Source organism: Haliotis cracherodii, unplaced genomic scaffold, assembly GCF_022045235.1.
Source record: "Haliotis cracherodii isolate W230 unplaced genomic scaffold, xgHalCrac1.p SCAF_8, whole genome shotgun sequence".
NCBI classification, from domain to species: domain Eukaryota; kingdom Metazoa; phylum Mollusca; class Gastropoda; order Lepetellida; family Haliotidae; genus Haliotis; species Haliotis cracherodii.
In genome coordinates this window covers 23,494,676-23,520,949 of record NW_027266341.1, presented here as the reverse complement: position 1 = coordinate 23,520,949, position 26,274 = coordinate 23,494,676, and the positions used below count along the sequence as shown (strand labels likewise).

At 37.6% G+C, this 26,274-nt stretch overlaps 2 protein-coding genes across 3 annotated transcripts in view; both read left to right on the top strand.

Annotated features, from left to right (window-relative positions):
- Positions 1-6,518, top strand: part of LOC139450754 (mothers against decapentaplegic homolog 5-like) — a 29,251-nt gene extending 22,733 nt beyond the window's left edge. The window contains exons 5-7 of the mRNA XM_071232574.1: positions 1,603-1,686; positions 2,350-2,571; positions 3,557-6,518. Coding sequence (XP_071088675.1) covers positions 1,603-1,686; positions 2,350-2,571; positions 3,557-3,957 — 707 coding nt within the window. The 3' untranslated portion in view covers positions 3,958-6,518. The remainder of the gene's footprint in view (positions 1-1,602; positions 1,687-2,349; positions 2,572-3,556) is intronic.
- Positions 6,519-16,672: 10,154 nt separating this feature from the next.
- Positions 16,673-26,226, top strand: LOC139449791 (uncharacterized). 2 transcript variants are annotated; one of them, XM_071231320.1, is made up of 3 exons: positions 16,673-16,804; positions 21,936-25,742; positions 25,987-26,226. In XM_071231320.1, exon 2 carries the CDS (start codon positions 21,942-21,944, stop codon positions 25,740-25,742), a length of 3,801 nt encoding a protein of 1,266 aa, XP_071087421.1. In that variant the 5' UTR covers positions 16,673-16,804; positions 21,936-21,941; the 3' UTR covers positions 25,987-26,226. The 2 variants fall into 2 exon arrangements, with proteins under 2 accessions (XP_071087421.1, XP_071087423.1); XM_071231322.1 differs by lacking the exon at positions 16,673-16,804 and adding an exon at positions 17,349-17,397.
- The last annotated feature ends 48 nt before the right edge of the window (positions 26,227-26,274 follow it).

Genomic DNA, 26,274 nt, shown 5'->3' with positions numbered 1-26,274 from the left:
TCAAATTAAGGATCTTATCAGTGGTTCAGACGCTAACTAAGAACAGCTGGAAGTATGTTCTGTTTTGGCTTTCAACTTCTGATTCAAAATATACACAACAAATTATCATTGCGTTTAGACCTTGCAAAATGTGAACCTGAAATTTAGTTTGTGTCTTCCTATTCCCACAATGGCTACTAATCTTCACATATTGAAGCAATTTTACTCTCTGCAATCCTCTGACTTTGTGCTTTCCATCATTTTTTCTGTTAGGAATCCAAAAGCAAATTTGATATCGCAGTTTACTTAGCCTGACCTTTGTGTCCCTGTTCGTTTACAAGACATGTTACATTTGCTGTGCTTGACATTTGGATGTGTACATAGAACATAAACACAAGTATACTTGAAAAATGGTGTTGATTATTTGCAGTAGTTGCATGGACAGTTTTGTGAGAACCTGAAAAGATTTGTAGATTACGATTGTTTTTTTTCTGCATGATTAATAGCTTTAATGATTAATTTGAAAGAGTTTGCATTGAATATATTATGTTGTTTATCACGACTGTGCATTTGTAAACTTTAACAAACTGTTCAATTTGTGTTTTCTATGGCAGTGTTTTTTGAGGACTTTTCTTATTTTTTGACATTCATTTATACATGAAGGAAATGTGGTGAAATATTTTGCTTGTATTGTAAACCTTTCACCCCCTCCTTGAGTGATTTTTTTCTTCCTCATAAGTTGTTTAATTTTATTAAACAAAAACAAGTGAAAGTTTACAAAAATGTTAAAGGTGACATTTCCAGACAAAACTTTGCTTTTGTACCAATCCTCATTTCTTTTCATGAACATTTTTCTCAAGTAGATTGAATTTCCTGTTGAATTAGGGGGTTATTTGCTAAAACGTGAAGGAGGTTGAATAGCCACATTCCATAAGTGATTTTGAAATCCATATCATAGTCTGAATCTAGTAAAAATCTGTTTGGTCTTGTAAGCTCTGCTGGTAGAAGTCCAAATTATAACTCTTGAGTTATACTGAAAATGATAAGAGCCAAGTTTGGGCTAGCAGAATCAAAATGTTAAGGCACAGATATGTGGACGTAGCATTTAGTATAGATCATGGTAAACTTCAGTCACCAAACACTTTGTCATTGTCTTCTTTGGATGCTCACTTGACCTATTAGCACCATTAGAAGTAATGTTGAACAGGCACCTCATCATTAGTATTAATATTTAGTCTTACTTTGGGGGATTATGGTTTCAGTATATTGGTGAAATAATGTTATGGAATTTCCCCATCCATTTCGCCAGGTTTATCATCAAACAGTTTATGTAAGTAAGGAAGATATATATGCCTGCACACTCAAAAAAATTGTTTCTCTCTTAATGTTAGCATTTTTAGTTTTAGTCAAGCAACATGTAATGGCGTATAACTGACAAAATAGGTTAATCATCTTAACAGGGTTGTTACAAAATATCAAATAGGTCAGGTGAGATACACACATTTGTTTTCATTGTTGTAATATTTTGTTGCTTATCTGATTTTGATTAGGCAGCTTGAGTTTTGACCCAGCATATGACACCTTGATTTGACCCAATACATGACTGCTGCAACTCAATTTCAGACCACGCCCACCTTCATCTACAGCCACGCCCATGTGCTCGACCCTCCAACCAACCACCATTGATAAGAAACGATCATGGTATAGGTGAGTGGGAGAATACAAGGAAACCATTGTGAGGAAACATGGCACTGCTTCAAAAGTTGCACATTGGATCTCAAGCAAGACGTGCAGAAATAAGGAAAACATTTCATTTTGGAAAGGACATTTTACGTCAACTAATATCAATAAGAACGCTCATAGGATCCTTTGTGAAGAAAATCTTAAAGAGAATTGTTTTCCAAAATGTTATGATGAAGATAATTTAAGTGCTTCTCACACATTCAGTAAGGTCAAACACTGGGGCCATTGTTTTTATGTTGAACCACTTTGAACAAATTATTTGCTCTTTTTTGACACTGGCAGACTGATGATGTTTGCTGTTGAATTTTCAGTGTATGAATGCGCAGGCCCTCTTTAGTATTCTGCTGGTGTTGAACAGTTTATTTATTCAATACATGTAAATATATGATCACACAATGAGTTTGCAATTTTTCGCGTCTTATATTTTAAAAAGAATACCAACTGTGATAAATATTGTCTTCAGGAAACTAAAATATGTAAAGTCATGAAATGTTATCTATGCACCTGTTGTAAATTGAAGACATGAGTTAATTATTTCTAGATTAATGGATGAGATATAACCGTTTATCATTGTGGAAATAAATTATGTCTTTGTTATTACATAAAGTGACGTTGTTCCCCTGACAGATCTGCAGCCAGTGACCTACCAAGAGCCGCAGTACTGGTGTTCCATCGTGTATTATGAGCTGAACAACAGAGTGGGGGAAGCATTCCATGCCTCACGCTCTAGCATCGTCGTGGACGGCTTCACAGACCCCTCCAACAATGCCGACAGATTCTGCCTGGGACTCCTCTCCAACGTCAACAGAAACTCCACTATTGAGAACACTCGTAGACACATTGGCAAAGGTAAGATGTGATTGCATCATTATGTGTGTTTGGTTGGCATGTCTCATAGGGTGTTTATGTATGATTATAATACATTTGTTGGATTCAGCTGGATTTGTATGTAGGTGTCCCTGACCATATGGAGATTTAACATTTAAGTTATTTCTGAAACATTTTCCTTTTGATTATTCAAAGATGACAAATGTGTTTAAAAATTCATAAACCTCACGAACAAATTCAACTTCTTCAATAGATCTCATTGGATTAAGCTGAAACCATCAGTTTTTAAGGCATCAAACATATCAAAATAGGAAAAAATCAAATATTTTTGTATTGAATTTAAGAAAATGAATAAACATTTATCAAATAAAATTAGATAATGTCAGTTAGCCCAGAAAGGTGTATGTGCGAATAGTGATAATCACACAGTTTCAATTTTTGTTTTCATCATTAAATGCAACTCACCTTTGGATCTTGTGGATATTACAATTATAACATATCTAACACATGTATAGGAACCAAATTGGATGAAATTTGACCATTTGGTTTATGTATTTTGTGTCTGTGTGTGTATTGAAACATGTGCATATTAGTGTTCTTCGTGAGCTAATTAGTTCGCTACTATTTTGAGAGACTACCACCAAGTACAATGATGACTCACACTCTGTATGTCAATGCATTGAGATTTTCCTTGGTGGTGGGGCTGATGATGGATAGCGTGTTAGTTGGTAAAGTCTGCTTGCTCAATTTCATACATATCAGTACATATGAAGTCTTTAAGTTTAACCACTAGTCGAAAGCCTGAATATTTGTCCATACACTAAGACTAAAATCTAATGACAACAATGCATAAAAAATAAGTTCAGGCTTGTAAACTATAACAGTTTTTGTACACACTGCACATTAAACCGGAAATATGTGCCCATGCTTGATATAACTATGAGTCTGCAATGACCAATAGATCTTGCAGAACTATGCTCACTCAATTATGTCGTACATTTTTCAGGTGTGCACCTGTACTATGTTGGTGGTGAGGTGTTTGCGGAATGTCTGAGCGATAGCAGCATATTTGTTCAAAGCAGGAACTGTAATTATCACCATGGCTTCCACCCAACAACTGTCTGCAAGATCCCACCTGGCTGTAGTTTGAAGATCTTCAATAACCAGGAGTTTGCAGCACTTCTGAGTCAATCTGTCAACCACGGATTTGAGGCCGTGTACGAGTTGACCAAGATGTGCACCATCAGGATGAGCTTTGTAAAGGGTTGGGGTGCCGAGTATCATCGTCAGGACGTCACCAGCACCCCATGTTGGATCGAAATTCACTTAAATGGTCCCCTACAGTGGCTGGACAAGGTCCTCACTCAAATGGGGTCCCCACATGCCCCAATATCATCAGTGTCATGATGTGGCTGGACTCACTTGATGAATGGTCAGAACTGTGACCTTGGCAACATTGTTTACGTCTCATTGCATTTGTAGAGCATATGCATTCCATCCTGGTTTTTGCCCGCTTGACTACAACAAAGAAGTGAGCATTTGCATCAAGGCTGATGACTCAGCCAAAACATTGACAGATATTTTTCAGCCAAACGAAACCCTTCATCCTCATAAGAGCAATCAAATTGCAAGAAATTCATTTGTAGGATCCCCGTAGCATCTGTCGATGGTCAGCTCTGGACTGGTGGCTATGTCCTTCCATGAGGTCAAACTGGAGGAGAACCATTATTCTAGAAACTATATGTCAAAGGGTACTTCTTGTTGTAACTGAACATTGTCGGTATAGGATTCAGTGATTGAAGTGCTTTTCTTCAGTTTTTTTGTAGGAAAAGACTGTCTGTTGTGCAAGTCAAACAGTGTTATGTGTTCTTTCATAATGTTGACTAAACAAACAATATTGTGCTGTATCCACCTCTATCTGCTATGGAAGAAGATGATGGTGATATAGAATATTGTGCTATATCTATCTCCCTGTCTGCTATGGGTGAAGATGGTGACATAGAATATTGTGCTATATCATCCTCTGTCTGCTATGGATGATGATGGTGATATGGAATATTGTGCTATATTCGTCCTTAGTCTGCTATGGATGATAAATGGTGATATGGAATATTGTATCTCCCTCTGTCTGTTATTGATGATCGAAAATATGTTGAAATGAAGACCTTAATCCTTATCTCAATGGGAGCCTTAAGGCCATATTGTAGATACAGAAGGCATTGTTTTGAAATGACTAATTGGTTGTGTTGTTGGTCTTTTGGATTGAGCAAAAACACTAAACCTGAAAGGTTACATCATATCTGGTAAAACCAGAAATAATTTGATATATTGTTAGTTTTCTAGATTTGACCCTATTGATATCTTAGCATGCACGTGGTGCATGTGTCATCTTTTATGATACTGTATTTGGAAGAATTGTAATGAAACGGATAATACTTAAAGAGAGCAATATTGTCTAATGTAGTGAGCGAGTGTTTTAGAGGAGTTAACTCCCTTGCATGAACATAATGATTGTAATGAATTCAAATTGTCTATTAAGTTCTTATTGGTAAATTTATTCTAGATTATATTGTGCTGTTGTACATTTCCTGAGTCAAAGTGCCAATATATTTCATACGTATGAACCTGTCTTAATAACACTGCATTCAATTTTAAAATCAAAATTTTATTTTTGTTTAATATTTATTAGAAAATTATTACTATTGTTAATTTGCTGTTGAAGTCTGTAGAACCATTATGAACTATGTCTTTGCATTTTCAAGGCCAGTAGTTTTTGTTTCTGAAGGTCATCATTAGTGGAGTCTTCCATTGAACAATGTTGGTTTGGAAATATCTTGTAAGGCAAGTCATTAATACGTTGGTTTTTCAGGCTTTTTGCATAAATAATGTAACCTTTGATACCCTTGTAGCAAGTACTTTCAAACTAAAAACAAACTCCTATAAAATGGCAATCTGCCAGTTACCATGAAACATTGCAGGAGAACTAGTTGCATCAGATGTGCAGATTATCTCTCAAATGAACTTCATGAATTTTATTTATTTTGAACAATCTTGTTTGACAATAATACAGTATCACTGTTTCTTTTATCCCAATAATGTTCAAGAATGTTTGAAATCCTCAAGAATTTATCCAGTTTATGGTTGAAATTCAACTTTCAATTTCTGAAACTAGTGTCTGACAATTATCTGTGGCCAAATAGATTTACCTTTCATTGTTTGCTGCAAAACCAAAATATGATGTTTATTCAGTGTTTGTGTTAAGAATATTTAATTGGCAATAATGATTATTATTCTATTTGAAGTTATTATCATGATTATCAGTCTTCCATGTCACAAAATTGTTCATATAAGTTTATCTTTTCAACTCATTGAAGATTTGTCTTGTATGTTACCATGGTTACTAGTGTCCTGTTTGCATACAAAAGTGCTGATTTATTTTTCTGTTGATTATATGCATAACAAAAGGCTATCATGAGCATGATAAAACAATGAAAATTTATGGCTATAAGCTACAAAAGCTGTTTATCATTGTATCATTACAACAATGTGTTTTGTCCAGCATCTGTGTATTTTCATTAAATATGAAAGTTTTAGTACAAAACTTTAAAAAAATACAGAAAAATGTTGCCTTTTATGAACAACTTGCTTTATTTTGTTGCAATCTCAAGTCTTGTTTTGAGGCTTTGCTTCTATTTTGAACATCTGTACATATTTTGTATATATCTATATATATATTACCAAAGTGTTTAAGTGCATAGGACATAATATTTTTTGTGAGCATCAGAGGCTGTGGAACCTGGGGAGTGATAATTGATTGGTGACATGCCGTTTCTCAATCTTATGTCCTGTCTTCTGTTCCCATATTATAGCAGTGTTATTTCCTCACCAGATACTAAGATAATAATGCAGTTTCCAATTAGACCCAAAATATTTCCATGTTCTTTGTTTATTTAGTTTTTTTTTAGAATATATATATCGAAAAAAAATACTGTGCATAGTCAGCATTAAATTTTATTTCTTTAACTCACTTTTATGCCAAAATATTTTATTCAAAACCTGTATCAGTCTTATCAGTTTAATTGTATTGTGCTGAAGATCTTACAGATATCCCTTCAAATGACACAAAATGGTCCCATCTGAATGCAATAGACTGCAAGAGATGCACATTCAGGTCACTGTGTCCCAAGTGTCATATGCACACGGACTTAAACTGCTTACCAAGTTATATTTGAGGTTTCAGTGTTGCTAGATGTTTGCACTATTTAACTTTGTTATGTCCAGTGCGGACTCAACTTGGTTTTATAAGCTAGATTTGGGAGTGTTGGGGAAGGGCATGCTGTAATATTATGGGAAGTTTGACCTCTGTTAGTGTTCATTACACCTCAAGTAGTTCATTTACATCACATTCAGTTTCACTTACTAGGTTGGAACTTTCATTGGCTACTTTCTTTGCAAAGCAACCAGTATTTTTACGGGATACATGGGTTCATGTAGATATACAACTATTCATCTTGATCCCACATATCCTGATTAGCTGCAAGCCTTTATTGTCATTTGTCACAGTGAATTTGAAATAGCATTTGATGAATAAATATACTACTAAAAAGGGTTAAGAATTATGATTCTTTCATATTACTATAGTTAATCTATCATGGGATGACATATTAACAATAGTAATATGAAAGAATCGGGTGATCCTTAATTTCTTTTGGTAGTATAGGTCAATATTCATAACATAAATAACATAATGGGTTGCATTTCTGGCATATATAGTATATTTAGGTCTGGTTTCTGATTCTGTAGGAACTGAAGACTTTCCACTTTCCACTTTTTCATTTTCTGAGTTTCAATGAACTAGAAATCACTGACCAGCATTTATGTGTTATGTTGCCTTTAACATATCTTGCCAAATCTACTTAATGCCATTTTCATACTCTTAAAACATAAACATGTCAACTGTTGAAAGAAGGTTATACCATTGTCATACATATTACTATGTTGCTCTGAACATTTATCTAACAAATTATGATACACTGGATTGTCTCGACTACATTTTCACTGCCAAGGTTTTAAGTCAAGTTAGTGTGATTTTATCAGACACAACTCTTGTGTGTGTATCGCCATAATTGAATAATTTCTGATTACCAGTAAGTGTTTTTAAAGGATATGGCATCGTTTGAATTGTGCATGTTAAATGGGGATTTTATGTTTAGACAGGGTCAGCACTTCACTGCTAAAATCAAATTAATGACATTGTTTTACAATGTCAGAGTAGCGCCATGTTTTTGCAGCACAGATTTTGGTCAAGGCACCAAATATGTTTTGTAATTTGACAGGCTGCTGTGCAACTTATAAAAATATAGAGAGTCTATATATCAGGGTTTGTAAGGGTCATCAAATCCTAGAAAAGTCTTGGAATTTTAGTTTGAGTTTACCAGGCCTGGAATAGTTTGAAAATAGGAAATTCTTGTAAAGTCATGAAAAAAGAAGAAGTTTTATACCAGTAATTGTTTTCTGTTCATACACCAGTGACAGGAATATAAATAAAACTCAACATTGGCAATTCCATGTTATTCTGAGTTAGCACCTCCAAAAGTTTGTTATTTTGTTGTGATGTTAACATATGCCTTGGAAAGGTCATGGAAATTTGTCAGACAAATGTATGGTCCTTGTTACAGATTCTGCGAACATTATTAAATGATTGTTGTGGTTATTATCCTTCATATTAGTAGGTTTGCCAAGTTGACATGGACACATTGTTCTTGTTTTATTCAGTGATTTTCATAAGTACAAGATCCCCCAAAATTGTTCACAGTATTAAAGCTAATTAAAAACTATGTTTCATATACTAAATGATTGAAACATGAATCTTTAACTGTTTGATGGGTGCGTGCTCCAAGAAAATGTAATACATCCACAAGATGCACAGGAAATTTATGTTTGTGAAGTTACAACAGTATTTGTGCCTTGATCTGTGTTTGTGTGCAGCATGGGACTCATCGTTGTGTATGGTTAATGTGGATATTAAATGTCAAATTGGCACTAGTCATCTGTGGCCAAGTCTGTCTTTCATACAGATCATACATCAACCATGTGTTGAAATATGAAGTAATTTTCTGTTCATGTGAAAGCTGAACATAAGTTTGTTTGATAGGGAGAATGTATTTAATTTAAAAAAGCCAATGGCAGTTTACAGGCATGTTTAGCATTGTGTGTGTGTGTGTGTGCGTTTAACAGAACTGTCACTATGGAAATTATGAACTTCTTTTCTAGGTAACCCATGCATTGAAACCTTTGGCATTCAAAGAAATTTACTTTGATAAAAGGTTTCAGAATATGTTCAAAATACAGTTTAGTCACTTTGGACTGTTACAATGTATTTATTGAGGCAGTAAGAGTTGCCTCCCCTTGCTGTATCTCCTGTCTGTCCTCCCTGTGCTATATTGTCTTTGTCATGTCCTCTCCCTCCTAAAATGGCAGTTCCTACAATGAGATTCATTGTTTGAGAATACATATTCATGTTTGGAGTTGATGGGTTTGGGCAGAACATGGTTATGTATTATCAAATATAGTCTTGTGTACTGTGTATTGCAGTAATTCTATGGTCATGTCCTATCTGGTATTAGTCACAAGTTAGACATAGGTTTTCTACAAATTGTATTTTGTCCTTTATTTGATAATAAAAATGTAGAGCTCATTCCATTGTGATTTGTTATATTTGCTCTCCTTTGAGCTTACAGCTTCAATAACATGTTTCAGGGTTAGAAACTAACAGTTTTTGTCCACTAGTCCTTACAATGATAACATATAGCCAAACCCTTAAAATGGGCCAATTTCTACTAGTCCTTAGGATACCTTTACTCTTGGACAGTTTGGTAAGGACTACAGGACTAGTGCCAATTTCTAACGCTGTGTTCGAGTGTCATTGACCTGTACTCTGTACTCATCTTGATCTGAAAGATGAAGAGAGGAAACTAACATGTATTCATACATTGAAATTATCATTATTGCAGTTATATATTTTAACATTTTGTGAAGTAGGTCAGCTGAATGGTTAAAGGCATTGCCGGTCAATACCCCAGCTCATGGGTTCATTCCTTGCAGTGATTGTTGGAAGATTACTAGCAGATTTGCACCATTATCACTCACATGTTTAGCCTCATTCTCAAGATTTGTGTAATGATTCTTAAAGCAGACAAAACTTACCAGATCAGGACTTTGGCAGGTAAACCATTGTGAAGTACAGTATCAGATCTGGAGCAGGTAAACCATGGTGAAGTACAAGATCCCATTTGAGCAGGTAAACCATGTTGAAGTACATGATCAAATCTGGAGCAGGTAAACCATGGTGAAGATCAAGATCCGATCTGGAAAAGTAAACCATGGTGATGTACAAGATCCGATCTGAAGCAGGTAAACCATGGTTATGTACAAGATCAAATCTGGAACATGTAAACCATTGTGAAGTACAAGATCAAATCTGGAACATGTAAACCATTGTGAAGTACAAGATCAAATCTGGAACATGTAAACCATGGTGAAGTACAAGATCCGATCTGGAACAAGTAAACCATAGTGAAGTACAAGATCAGATCTGGAACAAGTAAACCATGGTGAAGTACAAGATCCGAACTGGAACATGTAAACCATGGTGAAGTAAAAGATCCGATCTGGAACAAGTAAACCATGGTGAAGTACAAGATCAGATCTGAAACAAGTAAACCATGGTGAAGTACAAGATCAAATCTGGAACAAGTAAACCATGATGAAGTACAAGATCACAAGATCAGATCTTGAGCAAGTAAACCATGGTGAAGTACAGGATCAGATCTAGAGCAGGTAAACCATGTTTAAGTACAAAATCCGAACTGGAACAAGTAAACCATGGTGAAGTACAAGATCAGATTTGGAGCAGGTAAACCATGGTGAAGTACAAGATCAGATCTGGAGCAGGTAAACCATGGTGAAGTACAAGATCAGATCTGGAACATGTAAAGCATGGTGATGTACAAGATCACAAGATCAGATCTTGAGCAAGTAAACCATGGTGAAGTACAGGATCAGATCTAGAGCAGGTAAACCATGGTGAAGTACAAGATCAGATCTTGATCAAGTAAACCATGGTGATGTACAAGATCACAAGATCAGATCTTGAGCAAGTAAATAACAGTGAAGTACAAGATCAGATCTGGAACAAGTAAACCAGTGTGAAGTACAAGATTAGATCTGGAACAAGTAAACCATGGTGATGTACAAGATCAGATTTGGAGCAGGTAAACCATGGTGATGTACAAGATCAGATCAGGAACGTGTAAACCATGGTGAAGTACAAGATCATATCTGGAGCAGGTAAACCATGGTGAAGTACAAGATCAAATCTGGAGCAGGTAAACCATGGTGAAGAACAAGATCAAATCTGGAGCAGGTAAACCATGGTGAAGTAAAAGACCCGATCTGGAACAAGTAAACCATGGTGGAGTACAAGATCAGATCTGAAACATGTAAAGCATGGTGATGTTCAAGATCAGATCTGGAACATGTAAAGCATGGTGATGTTCAAGATCAGATCTGGAACATGTAAAGCATGGTGATGTTCAAGATCAGATCTGGAACATGTAAACCATGGTGAAGTACAAGATCAGATCTGGAGCAGGTAAACCATGGTGAAGTACAAGATCAAATCTGGAGCAGGTAAACCATGGTAAAGTACAAGATCAAATCAGGAGCAGGTAAACCATGGTAAAGTACAAGATCAGATCTGGAACGTGTAAACCATGGTAAAGTACAAGATCAGATCTGGAACATGTAAACCATGGTGAAGTACAAGATCAGATCTGGAGCAGATAAACCATGTTGATGTACAAGATCAAATCTGGAACAGGTAAACCATGGTGAAGTACAGGATCAGATCTAGAGCAGGTAAACCATGATGAAGTACAAGATCCGATCTGGAACAGGTAAACCACAGTGAAGTACAAGATCAGATTTGGAGCAGGTAAACCATGTTGAAGTACAAGATCAGATCTGATAAACGTAAACCATGGTGAAGTACAAGATCAAATCTGGAGCAGGTAAACCATGGTGAAGTACAGGATCAGATCTGGAACAAGTAAACCAGTGTGAAGTACAAGATTAGATCTGGAACAAGTAAACCATGGTGATGTACGAGATCAGATTTGGAGCAGGTAAACCATGGTGATGTACAAGATCAGATCAGGAACGTGTAAACCATGGTGAAGTACAAGATCATATCTGGAGCAGGTAAACCATGGTGAAGTACAAGATCAAATCTGGAGCAGGTAAACCAAGGTGAAGAACAAGATCAAATCTGGAGCAGGTAAACCATGGTGAAGTAAAAGACCCGATCTGGAACAAGTAAACCATGGTGGAGTACAAGATCAGATCTGAAACATGTAAAGCATGGTGATGTTCAAGATCAGATCTGGAACATGTAAAGCATGGTGATGTTCAAGATCAGATCTGGAACATGTAAACCATGGTGAAGTACAAGATCAGATCTGGAGCAGGTAAACCATGGTGAAGTACAAGATCAAATCTGGAGCAGGTAAACCATGGTAAAGTACAAGATCAAATCAGGAGCAGGTAAACCATGGTAAAGTACAAGATCAGATCTGGAACGTGTAAACCATGGTAAAGTACAAGATCAGATCTGGAACGTGTAAACCATGGTGAAGTACAAGATCAGATCTGGAGCAGATAAACCATGTTGATGTACAAGATCAAATCTGGAACAGGTAAACCATGGTGAAGTACAGGATCAGATCTAGAGCAGGTAAACCATGATGAAGTACAAGATCCGATCTGGAACAGGTAAACCACAGTGAAGTACAAGATCAGATTTGGAGCAGGTAAACCATGTTGAAGTACAAGATCAGATCTGATAAACGTAAACCATGGTGAAGTACAAGATCAAATCTGGAGCAGGTAAACCATGGTGAAGTACAGGATCAGATCTGGAGCAGGTAAACCATGGTGATGTACAAGATCAAATCTGGAGCAGGTAAACCATGGTGAAGTACAGGATCAGATCTAGAGCAGGTAAACCATGGTGAAGTACAAGATCTGATCTGGAACATGTAAACCATGATGAAGAACAAGATCCGATCTGGAACAGGTAAACCATGATGAAGTACAAGATCCGATCCGGAACAATTAAACCATGGTGAAGTACATGATCAGATCAGGAGCAGGTAAACTATGGTGAAGTACAAGATCATATCTGGAACAAGAAAAGCATGGTGATGTACAAGATCAGATCTGGAGCAGGTAAACCATGGTCATGTACAAGATCAGATCTGGAACAAGAAAAACACAGTGAAGTACAAGATCAGATTTGAGCAGGTAAACCATGGTGAAGTACAAGATCAAATCTGGAGCAGGTAAACCATGGTGAAGAACAAGATCAAATCTGGAGCAGGTAAACCATGGTGAAGTAAAAGACCCGATCTGGAACAAGTAAACCATGGTGGAGTACAAGATCAGATCTGAAACATGTAAAGCATGGTGATGTTCAAGATCAGATCTGGAACATGTAAAGCATGGTGATGTTCAAGATCAGATCTGGAACATGTAAAGCATGGTGATGTTCAAGATCAGATCTGGAACATGTAAACCATGGTGAAGTACAAGATCAGATCTGGAGCAGGTAAACCATGGTGAAGTACAAGATCAAATCTGGAGCAGGTAAACCATGGTAAAGTACAAGATCAAATCAGGAGCAGGTAAACCATGGTAAAGTACAAGATCAGATCTGGAACGTGTAAACCATGGTAAAGTACAAGATCAGATCTGGAACGTGTAAACCATGGTGAAGTACAAGATCAGATCTGGAGCAGATAAACCATGGTGAAGTACAGGATCAGATCTGGAGCAGATAAACCATGTTGATGTACAAGATCAAATCTGGAACAGGTAAACCATGGTGAAGTACAGGATCAGATCTAGAGCAGGTAAACCATGATGAAGTACAAGATCCGATCTGGAACAGGTAAACCACAGTGAAGTACAAGATCAGATTTGGAGCAGGTAAACCATGTTGAAGTACAAGATCAGATCTGATAAACGTAAACCATGGTGAAGTACAAGATTAAATCTGGAGCAGGTAAACCATGGTGAAGTACAGGATCAGATCTGGAGCAGGTAAACCATGGTGATGTACAAGATCAAATCTGGAGCAGGTAAACCATGGTGAAGTACAGGATCAGATCTAGAGCAGGTAAACCATGGTGAAGTACAAGATCTGATCTGGAACATGTAAACCATGATGAAGAACAAGATCCGATCTGGAACAGGTAAACCATGATGAAGTACAAGATCCGATCCGGAACAATTAAACCATGGTGAAGTACATGATCAGATCAGGAGCAGGTAAACTATGGTGAAGTACAAGATCATATCTGGAACAAGAAAAGCATGGTGATGTACAAGATCAGATCTGGAGCAGGTAAACCATGGTCATGTACAAGATCAGATCTGGAACAAGAAAACCACAGTGAAGTACAAGATCAGATTTGAGCAGGTAAATCATGGTGATGTAAAAGATCAGATCGGGGACAGGTAAACCATGTTGATGCACAAGATCAGATCGGGGACAGGTAAACCATGTTGATGCACAAGATCAGATCAGGAACATGTCAACCATGGTGATGTACAAGATCAGATCAGGAGCAGGTAAACCATGGTGATGTTCAAGGTCAATCCTGGTGCAGGTAAAAATATGGGGAAGTTCAAGAACTGCCCTAGGGCAGATAAATCATAGCAAGAGTTCAAAATCAGCATTTGGTCCAACATGATTGTACTGGTACAAGATTGGTCGTGGGGGATCACTGAAGGAAAATACTGATCATACAGTAGAACAGTGAAAACAACACAATGTAGAGACAATTGACGATGACAAGCAATCTTATCAGAATCAATATTCAACGTGGAGAAAACTAAGACGGCGACATGTATTGGATACATGGCTGATTTCGGGATTTTGGATTTCCATGTTCACGTGACAGGGCAGCGTGATATACGTACGACAATAGAGTGCCAGAACTTCCTAAACCTGTGCTAAAGCGCATATTTTACGAGCGCTTTGATTAATATCTAAGTTTTACAATCGGCAGTGGTTAAAGTTACTTTCAATGTTGCACTGGTTTAGTGGGGCATGTCACTCCTTCAATTATCGTATTTTCAACTGAATTTGAGTTACACGTTAAAATTTAAAAAAAAGGGGGTTTGGTGAGTGAAACGTGTCTGTGTTGTCAAATAACTTCAAATGAGCGTCATTTATCGTATACTTTCGTCCGTATTTTAGAAAGAAAATAAATAGTTTAATACACAGTGGAGAACTATAAACTATTTATAATGAAGGGGGACATTAAACAATGGCAAACTTTTAATCCAATAAAACCGATTTAACACAATCGAACTCAAGGCTAATTTTCTATGTTGCCTTACATAGCTGTACGGCCTGATAGTTGTTGGTTGCCTTCAGACAATCCTTATCCCAATTTGGTGACCCGTTGTATACTTTTCTGTATTCTGTGTTTTATATCACTGTATTATATCACCTATGTATATCGCCTATATAAATTATAAAGTGTAGTTACGAATCAGTGAAAGAACATGTGACTGTGATTGCTCACACCAGAAAACAAATTTTGAAATCATGCATTCTGTATGTTGTATGGTGTCGTCCTTGTATGCCAATATGATACGCTTCGAGCAGGTTTTCCAAATACGTAAGTTTAAAAAAATTAAAATTGCTGTTTCTGGGTCGACAGATTGGAACTATTAAAAAACAGCAATAAACCACTAATACAACTTACAAATACCATTAATTGCCATTGATTTAAAATAGATTTATCAATTTAAGAACAAGGAGCCTTTTATGTTGGCATTATAAACCTATTTTGAATCAAATAACTCGTTAATGTCTTTGTTAAAGATCCTGCAATTTCAACAGATTTAGCATTATTTTCCCACTTGCTAAACTGACAGCTCAAAATAACATTAACATATTGTTTAATAGTTTGTATAGCTGTACACATACCAAATCTAACTGGAAACATCTGTGGCATTGGAAAAGTACGGCCTAATAGTTTTATCCCAGGGAATTAATAATTTAAAATATCAAGTACAGGTGATCGTATGTTCTTGATCCTAACTCGTTATCAGTCGCATTAAGATTTAAAAGGATCCCACCAGATTTTTTAATTTGAAGTAGATTGATTTGTTGTTTACTGTTGATAAGACATTATTATTCTTTTATTAATCTCAAACATGTTCAAAATACAAACAAAGATACTGGGTGTAGGTTGTATTACAGATATTGCATGAGATCGAAAAGAAAATAAGTTCAGTTCTGCAAATATATGTTGCAGAATATTTGTTACGTCATCGAGATATTGAACTTGTTACTGCACCATGCACGTGTGCTTTTTCTCGTAATATTAATGTGTGTGTGTGTGTGTGTGTGTGTGTGTGTGTGTGTGTGTGTGTGTGCGTGGTTATAAGTATTGTTTGTTTAGATATAGGCCCAATCAAAATATGACATCGAGGGTAAATGTCTAATGCTCTGTGTGTTAGGTGTTTTACGCCGCACTCAAGCAATATTCCAGCAAAATGGAATAATCGAGTATGGGTCAGACAATTCAGTCCATCGATCCACTGAAGATTGACCTGCCAATAAAATATATTTGAATAAAAAAAACCTTAATTATATGAACTTAAAATCGTACCTATTTATACGTGTAATACAGATAATTTACTAATATTTTCTTTTAATAAAAATGAATATAAATCACGCCCACACAGACATATTTATATTTCAGAGAAGAGATTTGCTTCAGGGATAAAACGTATGCACATATAATCTATTGTGTCCATAGCTCTCACGGAACAATGATAAATTTTCTCTCCACTACAGATGAGTTGTGTACAAACGAAAAATGATAGTCTATTATGTTAAATGATGGAGTAGTTCTTCGGGTTTTCGATCTGAAGTTTCCGATCGTCAAACATGTGAACCATGGCTGTCGATAGTGAGAGAGGCTTACGGAGTTTACCGAAGTATAACGAATCCGCGCTGAGGCATTGTGGGAATGGCATAGCCAAGCCGGCTAAAGGGAAAAAATGCTGACCTAGAGTGTTGCTGCATAAATTTCCTTCAAATCGGGGCTCTATCGAATTGGACTGTTCAGACATATTTACACGGAAACCGTCCTGGAATGACAAGACTCACTGGGTAAGTTAGCTAACCAAATCGAATGGCACACGTGAGATAACCTAGGCACTATGGGCGATAACCACTGCCGTGCGATATGTTGTGGTTTTCAAAATGGCGACACGGTTACTGCCCTTGGAAAACCCAGGGGCGACAATTTTCATAAGTTAGCCCCCTTATTTTTTAGGATAAGTAAATAATGTCATTATTCTTTGATGCCCCATTGTCAGTAATTGCTTGCAAAGTTCCTTTTTGTAAGTAGAAGCTTTCAGAAAAGCGCAAATATCTGTCGTTTTGGCTAAACGACAACAAAGGGACAAATGGCGGAGTGTCTGGCCTGGTATCGCGCATGTGTTCCCGGCAAAGGGAATAAAATTGCGAGTAGGTGCCCCTGAATCATCCATAACAAATGTGCCTTCGTTTGATGATTAAATGGTATTAACTCACCCAGCACTATTCACATAATGATTTGGGAAATTATGAATGGGAGATACATTGTAATATATTTAATAATTGCGAAAGGTTCAAGGTCGGGCTTTATTAGCGTCATGTGACTAGAATCCGCAAGATCCAGCGCGCGAGGCGAGAGAGGAAGTGATTTGCTGCAGCATTCGGTAGTTTGAGACTGGCAAAGAATAAGACTTTTTCGATATAGGAACAAATCATAGAAGAAACGAGACATGGTTCATACAGGTGTAATGAAAAGGACAGAATGTTTCAGATTACACGGAAAACTATTTTTGTAAACATTTAAATAGCAAAATATTTAGTTATTTTCGGAATCGGCCAAGGCTATGTCTAATAAATTTATGGCCTTTGTTTTTATATATACAATAAGTATGAATATGAAAGATGATAGATGAATATTATTTTATTTTATTAGAACATCAATTATTAGCAGTGATCTCTGTTGGGATTCTCATACAATTTTTTCGTCCAATGCATTATTACTCATTTGTCGAATATTTGTTTGCTAATTATGACAGGTTTCCTTTGCCTAAGTTGTTTTGACAACCATTTAAAAAGAACACAAATTAGACATTTTGTGACAAATTTACAACCAGATTGTTTTCATGTCAATTTGATCATATTGATGCATTGATAACAGTAAACAGTATTAGTTTAGAACTACAAACAGATAATCACATTTTGGGCAGTTCATTTCACCAGTGATTTTTGCTTCAGCCAAATGTCATAGGAAACTTTCACAATATTAAACAAATTGTCAGGAAATTATCATTAACAAATTTGGATTAAAAAAAACACGTTGGCCATTTTGAATGACAATAAACTGACCTGAAGCCCTGTGTAATGATCAGGGGGGGCACAGGTGGCCCAGTTGTCTAAGGCGCCGCGATTCGCTGTGCAGAGTTGCATCCCTCGAGCATGCCAGAAACCTATTATTGTGGGTTCAAATCCTGGTTCTCCCCAATTATGTTTCTAGGTTTGTCAGCACCATACCCGTGCTCGTGGATTTCACTGTAGTGGTAAATGTCTGAGACCTGCATCACTTCCTCCCACATTAAGCTGTCACGTCGTGATATAACTGGAATACTGTTAAAAGCGGCGTTAAACCCAAGTCACTCTCTCACTGTGTAATGATCAAATATAAGTGCTGATGCATATTTTGGAAAAGGAGTAGTGTATTTAGTGGCCACAAGTTAAAGATGAATTCAAACAATCAATAAAGCTGTTTATATTTGGTATTGGCAGTCCTTTTTTCATTGAAAGCAAGCGGTCCGAAAACAAAATTCACTATAAAGTATAATGAATTAGATGTAGCAATAATATAAATTGCATAAGAAATACAGAAATGTAGTATGCAGTACTGTAGTTCATACATTATTTAGCATTGTTTAGCTATAAATACAAAATACTACAGGACTAAATGGCATGCAGCAAAACAATTTAATTTGTTTACATAAAATATTGTGCATTTTGTCATTGGAAGGAGTTCTAACTTGAAGTTTGTGTGTATGATGAAATATGATACTATGCATACCTTTAAACATCGCTGTATTTTCTGTAAAAAAATGTTTATTGATATTATACGCAAGAAAATATAGAGTTGTTTGTCTTGTGAACTTTATTATCAAACTATGGGACATTTATTATCACTTGCAGAGTTGTCAAGAAGTTTGTTGCCAAGTTTGTTGTGAAAATGAAAGTGTTCGTAAGAAATGTTAATGTTGTGATTTGAAGAATCAAAATCAATGTGAACAGTCTTATTTGCTTTCCATTCACATCAGTTGTAACCTTTTGAAGTGTGTTGGAACTTGGAACTTAGAAGTCTCATGTCTTCCAAGCATCAACTTAATTTAATTACATGATTCTGTGTAAACATTCAGTGCTCCCAAACAAACCATCTTCCCGAGGCAAGTGAGTTAACTGACTAAAGTCCAGTTTCCACCCTTGCCGAACTAGGCTGCTATTAGTGTGTGTGTGTGTCAACAATAACTGTTTGCTGGATGTCCTGAAAATGCATTGTGATAGAATTTGCCCCTACTTCGAGGGAAACTGTATTTGATTTTTGGTACTTGTGACTCAAATAATGTTGCAAGTAATATTACTAGATTATATAGATATATCCTTGGGTATCCTATTTTTGAACATTAATTATTCCACTGCAAATACATGTATTTATAATTATTAGCACTATTATTAACACAAAATTACATTCGACTTATATTTCTGTTCATTGTCTACTTTAGGAGAAATTACACTTATATTTATGTATTTCTGTTTGTTGTCAACTTGATGGGAAATTATTTGCGAGCCACTGTCAGCTGTTCCATTTTGTTGACATGCAGGAGACAACAATCTGCAGTTATCAAATTTCAACAATGTGTGTTTAGATCGTAATTCAATATATCTAGACTGATGATATGAAATAGCGACTGTTGTAAACATTGTAAATGGTATTACAGTTGACAAAAATATATTATTTATATTCCGGTGCTTTCGTAAATTTTGGCATCTTATTTCCATCTGAAGTGTGTACCATATCAGAGGCAGGGTCTCTGACCGTATCAAATGAAATCATATCAACTTGGACTTTTCATCTTGGACTTTTCAAGTAATTAGAAGTGACAGTTGAGTTCATTATACAATGACTATTGCTCCAGGTTCACCCTCTTGTTTAATTAGCAACAATTAAGTCATTTATTTCACATCGAAGGCGGCATGTTTGCCATGTGCAGCAGCCAGAAAATGTTTGCAAGTAACCACAAGTTGAAAAGAATGGACAAATTTGGAAGCAAATGTATCATAGCATAGTCTAAAAAATCTAAACCCAACTTGCTGTTTGGCCACTAGAAATAGTTCAAAATTCATGCAGGGTGGCCATTCTTGCACGAGGGTATGTTCATGAAAACTCTTCCACCCCTGCCGACACCAGCTCAGTGAATCTCCTCTAAAATACGACTGTTTCTTATCTGCAATTTGTAGATTATTATGGAGAAAGAGTTGTATGTATATTCATTTAGTTTTTGTTTTGCTGTCATTCCCAAATCAAAATTTGCTTGTTTGAAACTGTACCCGTGATTGTCTTTTTTCTCTTGATTTTGTGCACTTATTCACATACAGGTAGATCAACGTCTTTGATTTCTGCTAAGATTTAAGTTTAACCTCTCTTGAATTGATATGGTATTGTCCACAACTCAACCTTTTATTAGAATTTCAACCCTTCTCTATTAGTGCTCCATATTAGGTCTGTATTGTTGTCTGTACTGCGAGAATAAATACAGATATGATTTAACTAAATGTTGATGTGTAGCAATGCAGCCATAAGTAGGTGAAAATTATTTAAATTTCAATAATGTTTGTAGCTTTCACTTTTTTGTTCTTGGTCTAAATCATCTTCCCCAGGCTGTTAAAGTTCAGTTTCCACCCTTGCCAAACTAGGTTGGAATTTCTTAAAAATCTCATTTTGTAAGTAGAGATCTGCAGTAGTTGGGTTAAATAGGTGTAATGTTTTGTGATACAAGCATGTGAATTCATTTTCCATCATCTTCCTGAGGCAAGGGAGTTAATTGACAGTGAATATCCAGTTTCCACCCTTGCCGAACTAGGCTGGAATTTTGTGGTTTGATTGTAGCACCACCAGTGGCTATTATGAGTTATGTCCCTTCTGTGTCCCTCCTGTTGACCAATCAGATTCTACCTCTCATATCACTTACATTGGCCACGCCCAGTGAAGATGATTGTCTCTATAATCAAGATCTACATCGTAATAAACCGGGTCTTACTTTGTGAAGTGCATCAAATCATGTGAGCACCCTAATTAAAAACATGAAAAGATTTGGAAAATTTATTTTGCTGGCATGTTGATGGTACACATGCTTTGCAAATCCTGCAATCGACTGAAATCTGTATGTATGTTTACAAACAGGCAGTTGACTTTGTAACACAATTTTTATTGGACTTTGTATAGGCTCCGGAGTCCAGCTTAAATACCACTACATAATTCCAACCTAGTTCGAAAAGGGTAGGAACCTGGACTTTTAATAGTCTCTACATCTGGTGGTTTATAACAAAATTCTTTGTACAGGTTCACGGTTTCCTAGTATTAGAGAAGGTATTGTAATCATTATGATATGATGTCAAGTGTCACTTGCAGAGGACACTGTCAAAGGGGGAATCAAATTTACATGAAATATTGTGGCTGCAATTGTATCCATGACTTGAAATGAGCCCTTGTAAAATGTCAGGTTCTCTATCTTTTCTGCAAGTTGTGAAGGTCTGAAAATAGGCAGAATATGGGTGCTGCCAGGGTGTTATCTATACCTGTTCAGAGGCTGATATTTGTCCCCAAGCCTGCAGCAAATTGTTAATATAGGTAACTTATATATCACTGATGAGCAAATAATGATGTTGTTGTACGCATTACGAAATGGCAGTCAGTTATTCTACCGAGATGATCAAATTGAAAAAAAATAGACATAAAAGGAGAGGGGGTGAAATTTTGATTAGCCAGACAGGCCATCTACTCTATGTTTACAGCAAGCTCTTTGTAATTTTAACTGGCCACAGGCTAATATTTAAATCGACCCCTATTTTGAAAGGCACAAATGAAACGAATATTGACCTCTGTAAGTAGGAGGAAGCAAATTGCAACGCATGGATGCCTAATTCATCCTTCTTTTATTTTCAGTTGAGGATGGAAAATCAACCACAACCGATGGAAGGGGAGACCAATGCTGGTGGCTATGGTGATGGTGCCCAACTCATGGATGCAGTTGTCCTACAAACTCAAGAGATGCCCAAGACGCTGATGCAGGGCGACACTGGGACTGAAACACAACAGTACATGATTGTAGACCAAAATGGAGCTGAAGCCCAGCAAATAATTCTAGAGACCACACAGCCCAGTGCTATAGGAACAGCTGCACAAGCAGCGTTTGGCACAGCCACAAGCGTAGCCTTGGCATCTGGAGATGGGAGTGTTAGTATCATTCAGGGTGGATCTTCCCTTGATAACCAAGCTGCTGCTGAAGCTATCCTTCAATTAGATCAACAGCAGCAAGGTGAGGTTGTTCAGATGGTTATACCTGAGGGAGCTCAAATTGTTGAGAATCAAGGTCAGGTTCAGATTGTTACCACAGAAGCTGGAACCGGAAGACAGTATATTCATGATCCACATACCGACACAATCACCATTATCCAGAACCCCTCATCTAGTCAACAGGACTTGTTTACAGGTTCTCAAGTAGTAACAGAGCAAACTGTTATCCAAACTGGAGCTCAAACAGAGGAATTAGAAGAGGAAGATGGCGAAACTAGAATTATTAGTTTAGAAGAAGAAGCAGTCGAAGATGAGGCTGAGGTGGAAACACCATTCACAGCTGAAAGTCAGGAGGAGGTTTCCAAACGCCAGCCAGTTATAGAAGAAACAATAGTGAAAGAAACATATGTTCCTCTTCAGGAAGGAGATGGTGCTTTAGTTGAAACAAAGGATGGCCAGTCTGTTGAAGGAAAGAGCTCTGGTCAAGAGACACTAGAGAAAACGGTGCAGTCACAGACCAAAGCATCTATACAAGAAATTGATCAAAATGCAGAAACGCAGAAAATTGATACTGAAGATGATATTGCTGATGAAAATCAAGCAATTGATGATGAAGCTGAAACTGAAGCCAAAGAAACAGAAGTTGCAGAACCAGAAGCTGTTCCTGAGAAGACAGTTGAAGAAACAACACCCAGAAGAAGAGGCCGTCCTGCGAAAAAGGTCGAGGAGCCTAAGGCAAAGGATGTTCCTGAAGACACTACTAGTCCAGAGAAAAGACGCAGAGGAAGACAAAAATCTGAAGACACACCCGTTGAACCTGAACCAGAGAAAAAAGGAAGAGGTCGACCAAAGAGAGAAATAAAGGAAAGTGAACCAGAGCCAGAAACTCCACCAGCTGAAGAGGTAGCAACTCCAAAGAGAAGAGGAAGACCACGAAAAGATACAACCGAAACTCAAGAAATTGAAACCCCACAAGAAAAGTCCCAAGAACCTGCACCGACAGAGGAAACTTCAACTCCAAGAAGAGGAAGAGGCAGACCCCGTAGAGATACAACAGAGACTCAAGCAGTTGAAACACCAAGTAAGGATACTCCGACTGAAGGTAAAGGAAAGAGGGGTAGACAAAAAAAGGAAACTGCTCCAGAACCTGAAGAGGAAGAGGAAACCCCCAAACGAGGCAGAAAAAAGCAAGGAGAAGATGAAAGTAAATCTGTTCAATTAATAACAAAGATCATTCCTCATGATGTAGAGGATGTACCTGCCAAAAGAAGCAGAGGAAGGCCCCGAAGGGAAGAGCTGGTTCAAGTGATTGTTACAGACACTGGTGTGGAAACTGATGAGGAAACCCAACCACAGGTGGAGGAAGGAAGAAGTCAAAGAAGATCAGGAAGGGCATCTAAAGAGCCAGTTGCTGATCAATCTGCTCATGTCACCCGAAAAATGCTTCAAGAAGAGGAACAACATGATACTCCTTTGAAGAGAGGCAGAGGAAGACCCAAATCAACTGATTCTGCGCCATCAAGTGCCCAGAAAAAGACTCCAACGCCATCTGCAGAAGTGGAGGAACCAGATGAAACACCAAGAAGGGGTGGAAGAAAGAGAACCAGAGATGCTGAGGAACCAGAGGCTACTGAGGTTGCAACTCCAACAACTCCTGCAAGAAAGAAAGCAAAGGGTCAGGAAAGTGTTAAGCAAGAACCTTTGGAAATGGAAGTAGAAGAAGAAATAGAAGAAGAACTAGAAGAAGAAGAGGAGGAGGAGGAGGGGATATTGGAAGAGGAGGAAGAAGAAGAAGGTATTGTGGTAGTTCCTGAGATACATGAAACAAGCCAGTCTGTAGGAACAGGGATGCAAGATACAGAAACAGTTCATGTTCAAACTCCAAGACAGCATTCTGTGGAAACAGGCACTACTCCAATTACACCAGAGAGAGGCAGGAGAGACTTTGATGACCTTGCAGGAGCATCCAATGACATATATGACATTGATCAGATTGATGAAGATGAATATGACGAAGATCATCTTAAGTCCTCAACTCAGGCAACACAGACTCCCATAACTGCTCACTTTGTTGAGGTTGAGACAATTTATGAATCTCCGGGAAGAAGGTCTGTACAAACACAAACTGATCCACGATTAAAGAAGAAAAAGTTTGGCCCTCTTAATATAGATGCAGAAACAGATCCTTTGATGGATGAAGATGAAGAAAGTCCCAGGAGGAGACGGAGGAGGGAAGATGACATTAGTTTGTTTGAAGATACTGAGCCAAGGAGAAAATCCATCAAGAGAAACACGGAGGAAGCTTTGAAATGTCCATTCTGCGATCGTGCATTTATTGGCCTGGTGAAGCACATCAAGAGTAAGCATAAAGATGAGCCTGACTTCGATGAAGAAATGAGAAATGCTAAATGGAGAGAAAGGATCATGAAGGTGTCCACTCAAGGTGTTGATGACTCTGGTGAAACCTGTGGAGAATGTGGGAAAGTCACCAAGAACATGAAACGGCACATGGAATTGCACCAGCAGAACCGAATGCAGATTCCTTGTCCTATCTGTGGAAAGGTTGTCCTTAAGACAGGAATGAGCTCTCACATGCGCACTGTTCATTCTGGGAGAAAGCCTTACAAGTGTCCCCACTGTGACTATACCTCAGCATTCCGAGGCAACCTGAACACTCACATCAAGGGCATGCATCTCCATACCAGACAGTATCTCTGCAATACATGCAAAGCTGCATTCAAGACGCTAGGAGCTTTGATTGGTCACACAAAACGTGTCCATGAAGGCTGGAAATCCCCAAATCAGAAGATTTTCATTTGCTCAGTTTGCGAGAAAAGATTCACGAAAAAATACCATGTGGATCGTCACATGCTTATCCACACTGGAGAGAAGCCTCACAAATGCAATGACTGTGGACGATGTTTCAACAACAAATCCAACCTTATGTCTCACATTCAGCTGGTTCACAAGAAGCTCTCCCCATACATGTGTGACATGTGTCACGAGACCTTCAAACGTAAAAAGCTCCTTCTGGAACACATCGGAAAAGTACATGTTGCTCACGGAGAAGCTGCCAAGGCCATGCAGGCTTACATCAAGAAGATCGAGGAGGAGGTGCCGGATGATCCAGAAGAGGCATCAGCCATGGAGCAGACTATTACCCTCACCCAAGAAGGGGAAGATGGCGAGGATGGAACTACGACAGTTTACACTGCAGTGGGTGATGGCACTTATGCCACTGTGGTCAATGATGCCACCCAGATGCTTCAGGGCCAGGCGTTTACTACCCTCCAGACTGAGGGAGGTCAGGAAACCATCATCATCGTCCAGGCTGCCGATCCAAATGAAGTTACCCATGCTATTGTCGAGCAAGATGGTCCTGTACAATTTGCCATGCAGCCAACAGCCGATGATCCAAATGCTGCTACAACTATATACACGACAATGCAAAACTAGGTTAGTAGCGATATGCTTATGAGTGACCTATTAATTCTTAAAATGTCTTTGTTGACATTTTGGATAGAAAATGAACCAACCCTGCTTTAGTAGTCACTACATTAGAGTAGCTGCAATCATCTTCAGAACAGTAACTAGTGTTATGAAACTCCTTAAAATATTTCTTAACCTGCAAATCTTGCAGAAATTGTATTACTGGTTATGTCTCATTTCATGCTAACAGAACCATCTTTTCCTTTTTCAGGAGTATGGTGATCAAAGAAGATACTACCGTTGGCTGAATGTTGCTGGAGAGATGAATTTTTCGCTATGGCGATGAAATGAAATTGATCGTGTTCTTGGATGTCTACATCTGTGACTGACCCAAACCATCGGCTTATGTAAATGTGATGAGGAACAACTAACTTGTCTGGAGAAGCAGGGGACATCCTAATAAAAACACCTGGGCCCACTTGCACAAAGCGATCTTAGCGCTACAACTATTGTAAGCCTATGTTAAAACATGGGAGTTACAATCATCTTTGCGCTAAGG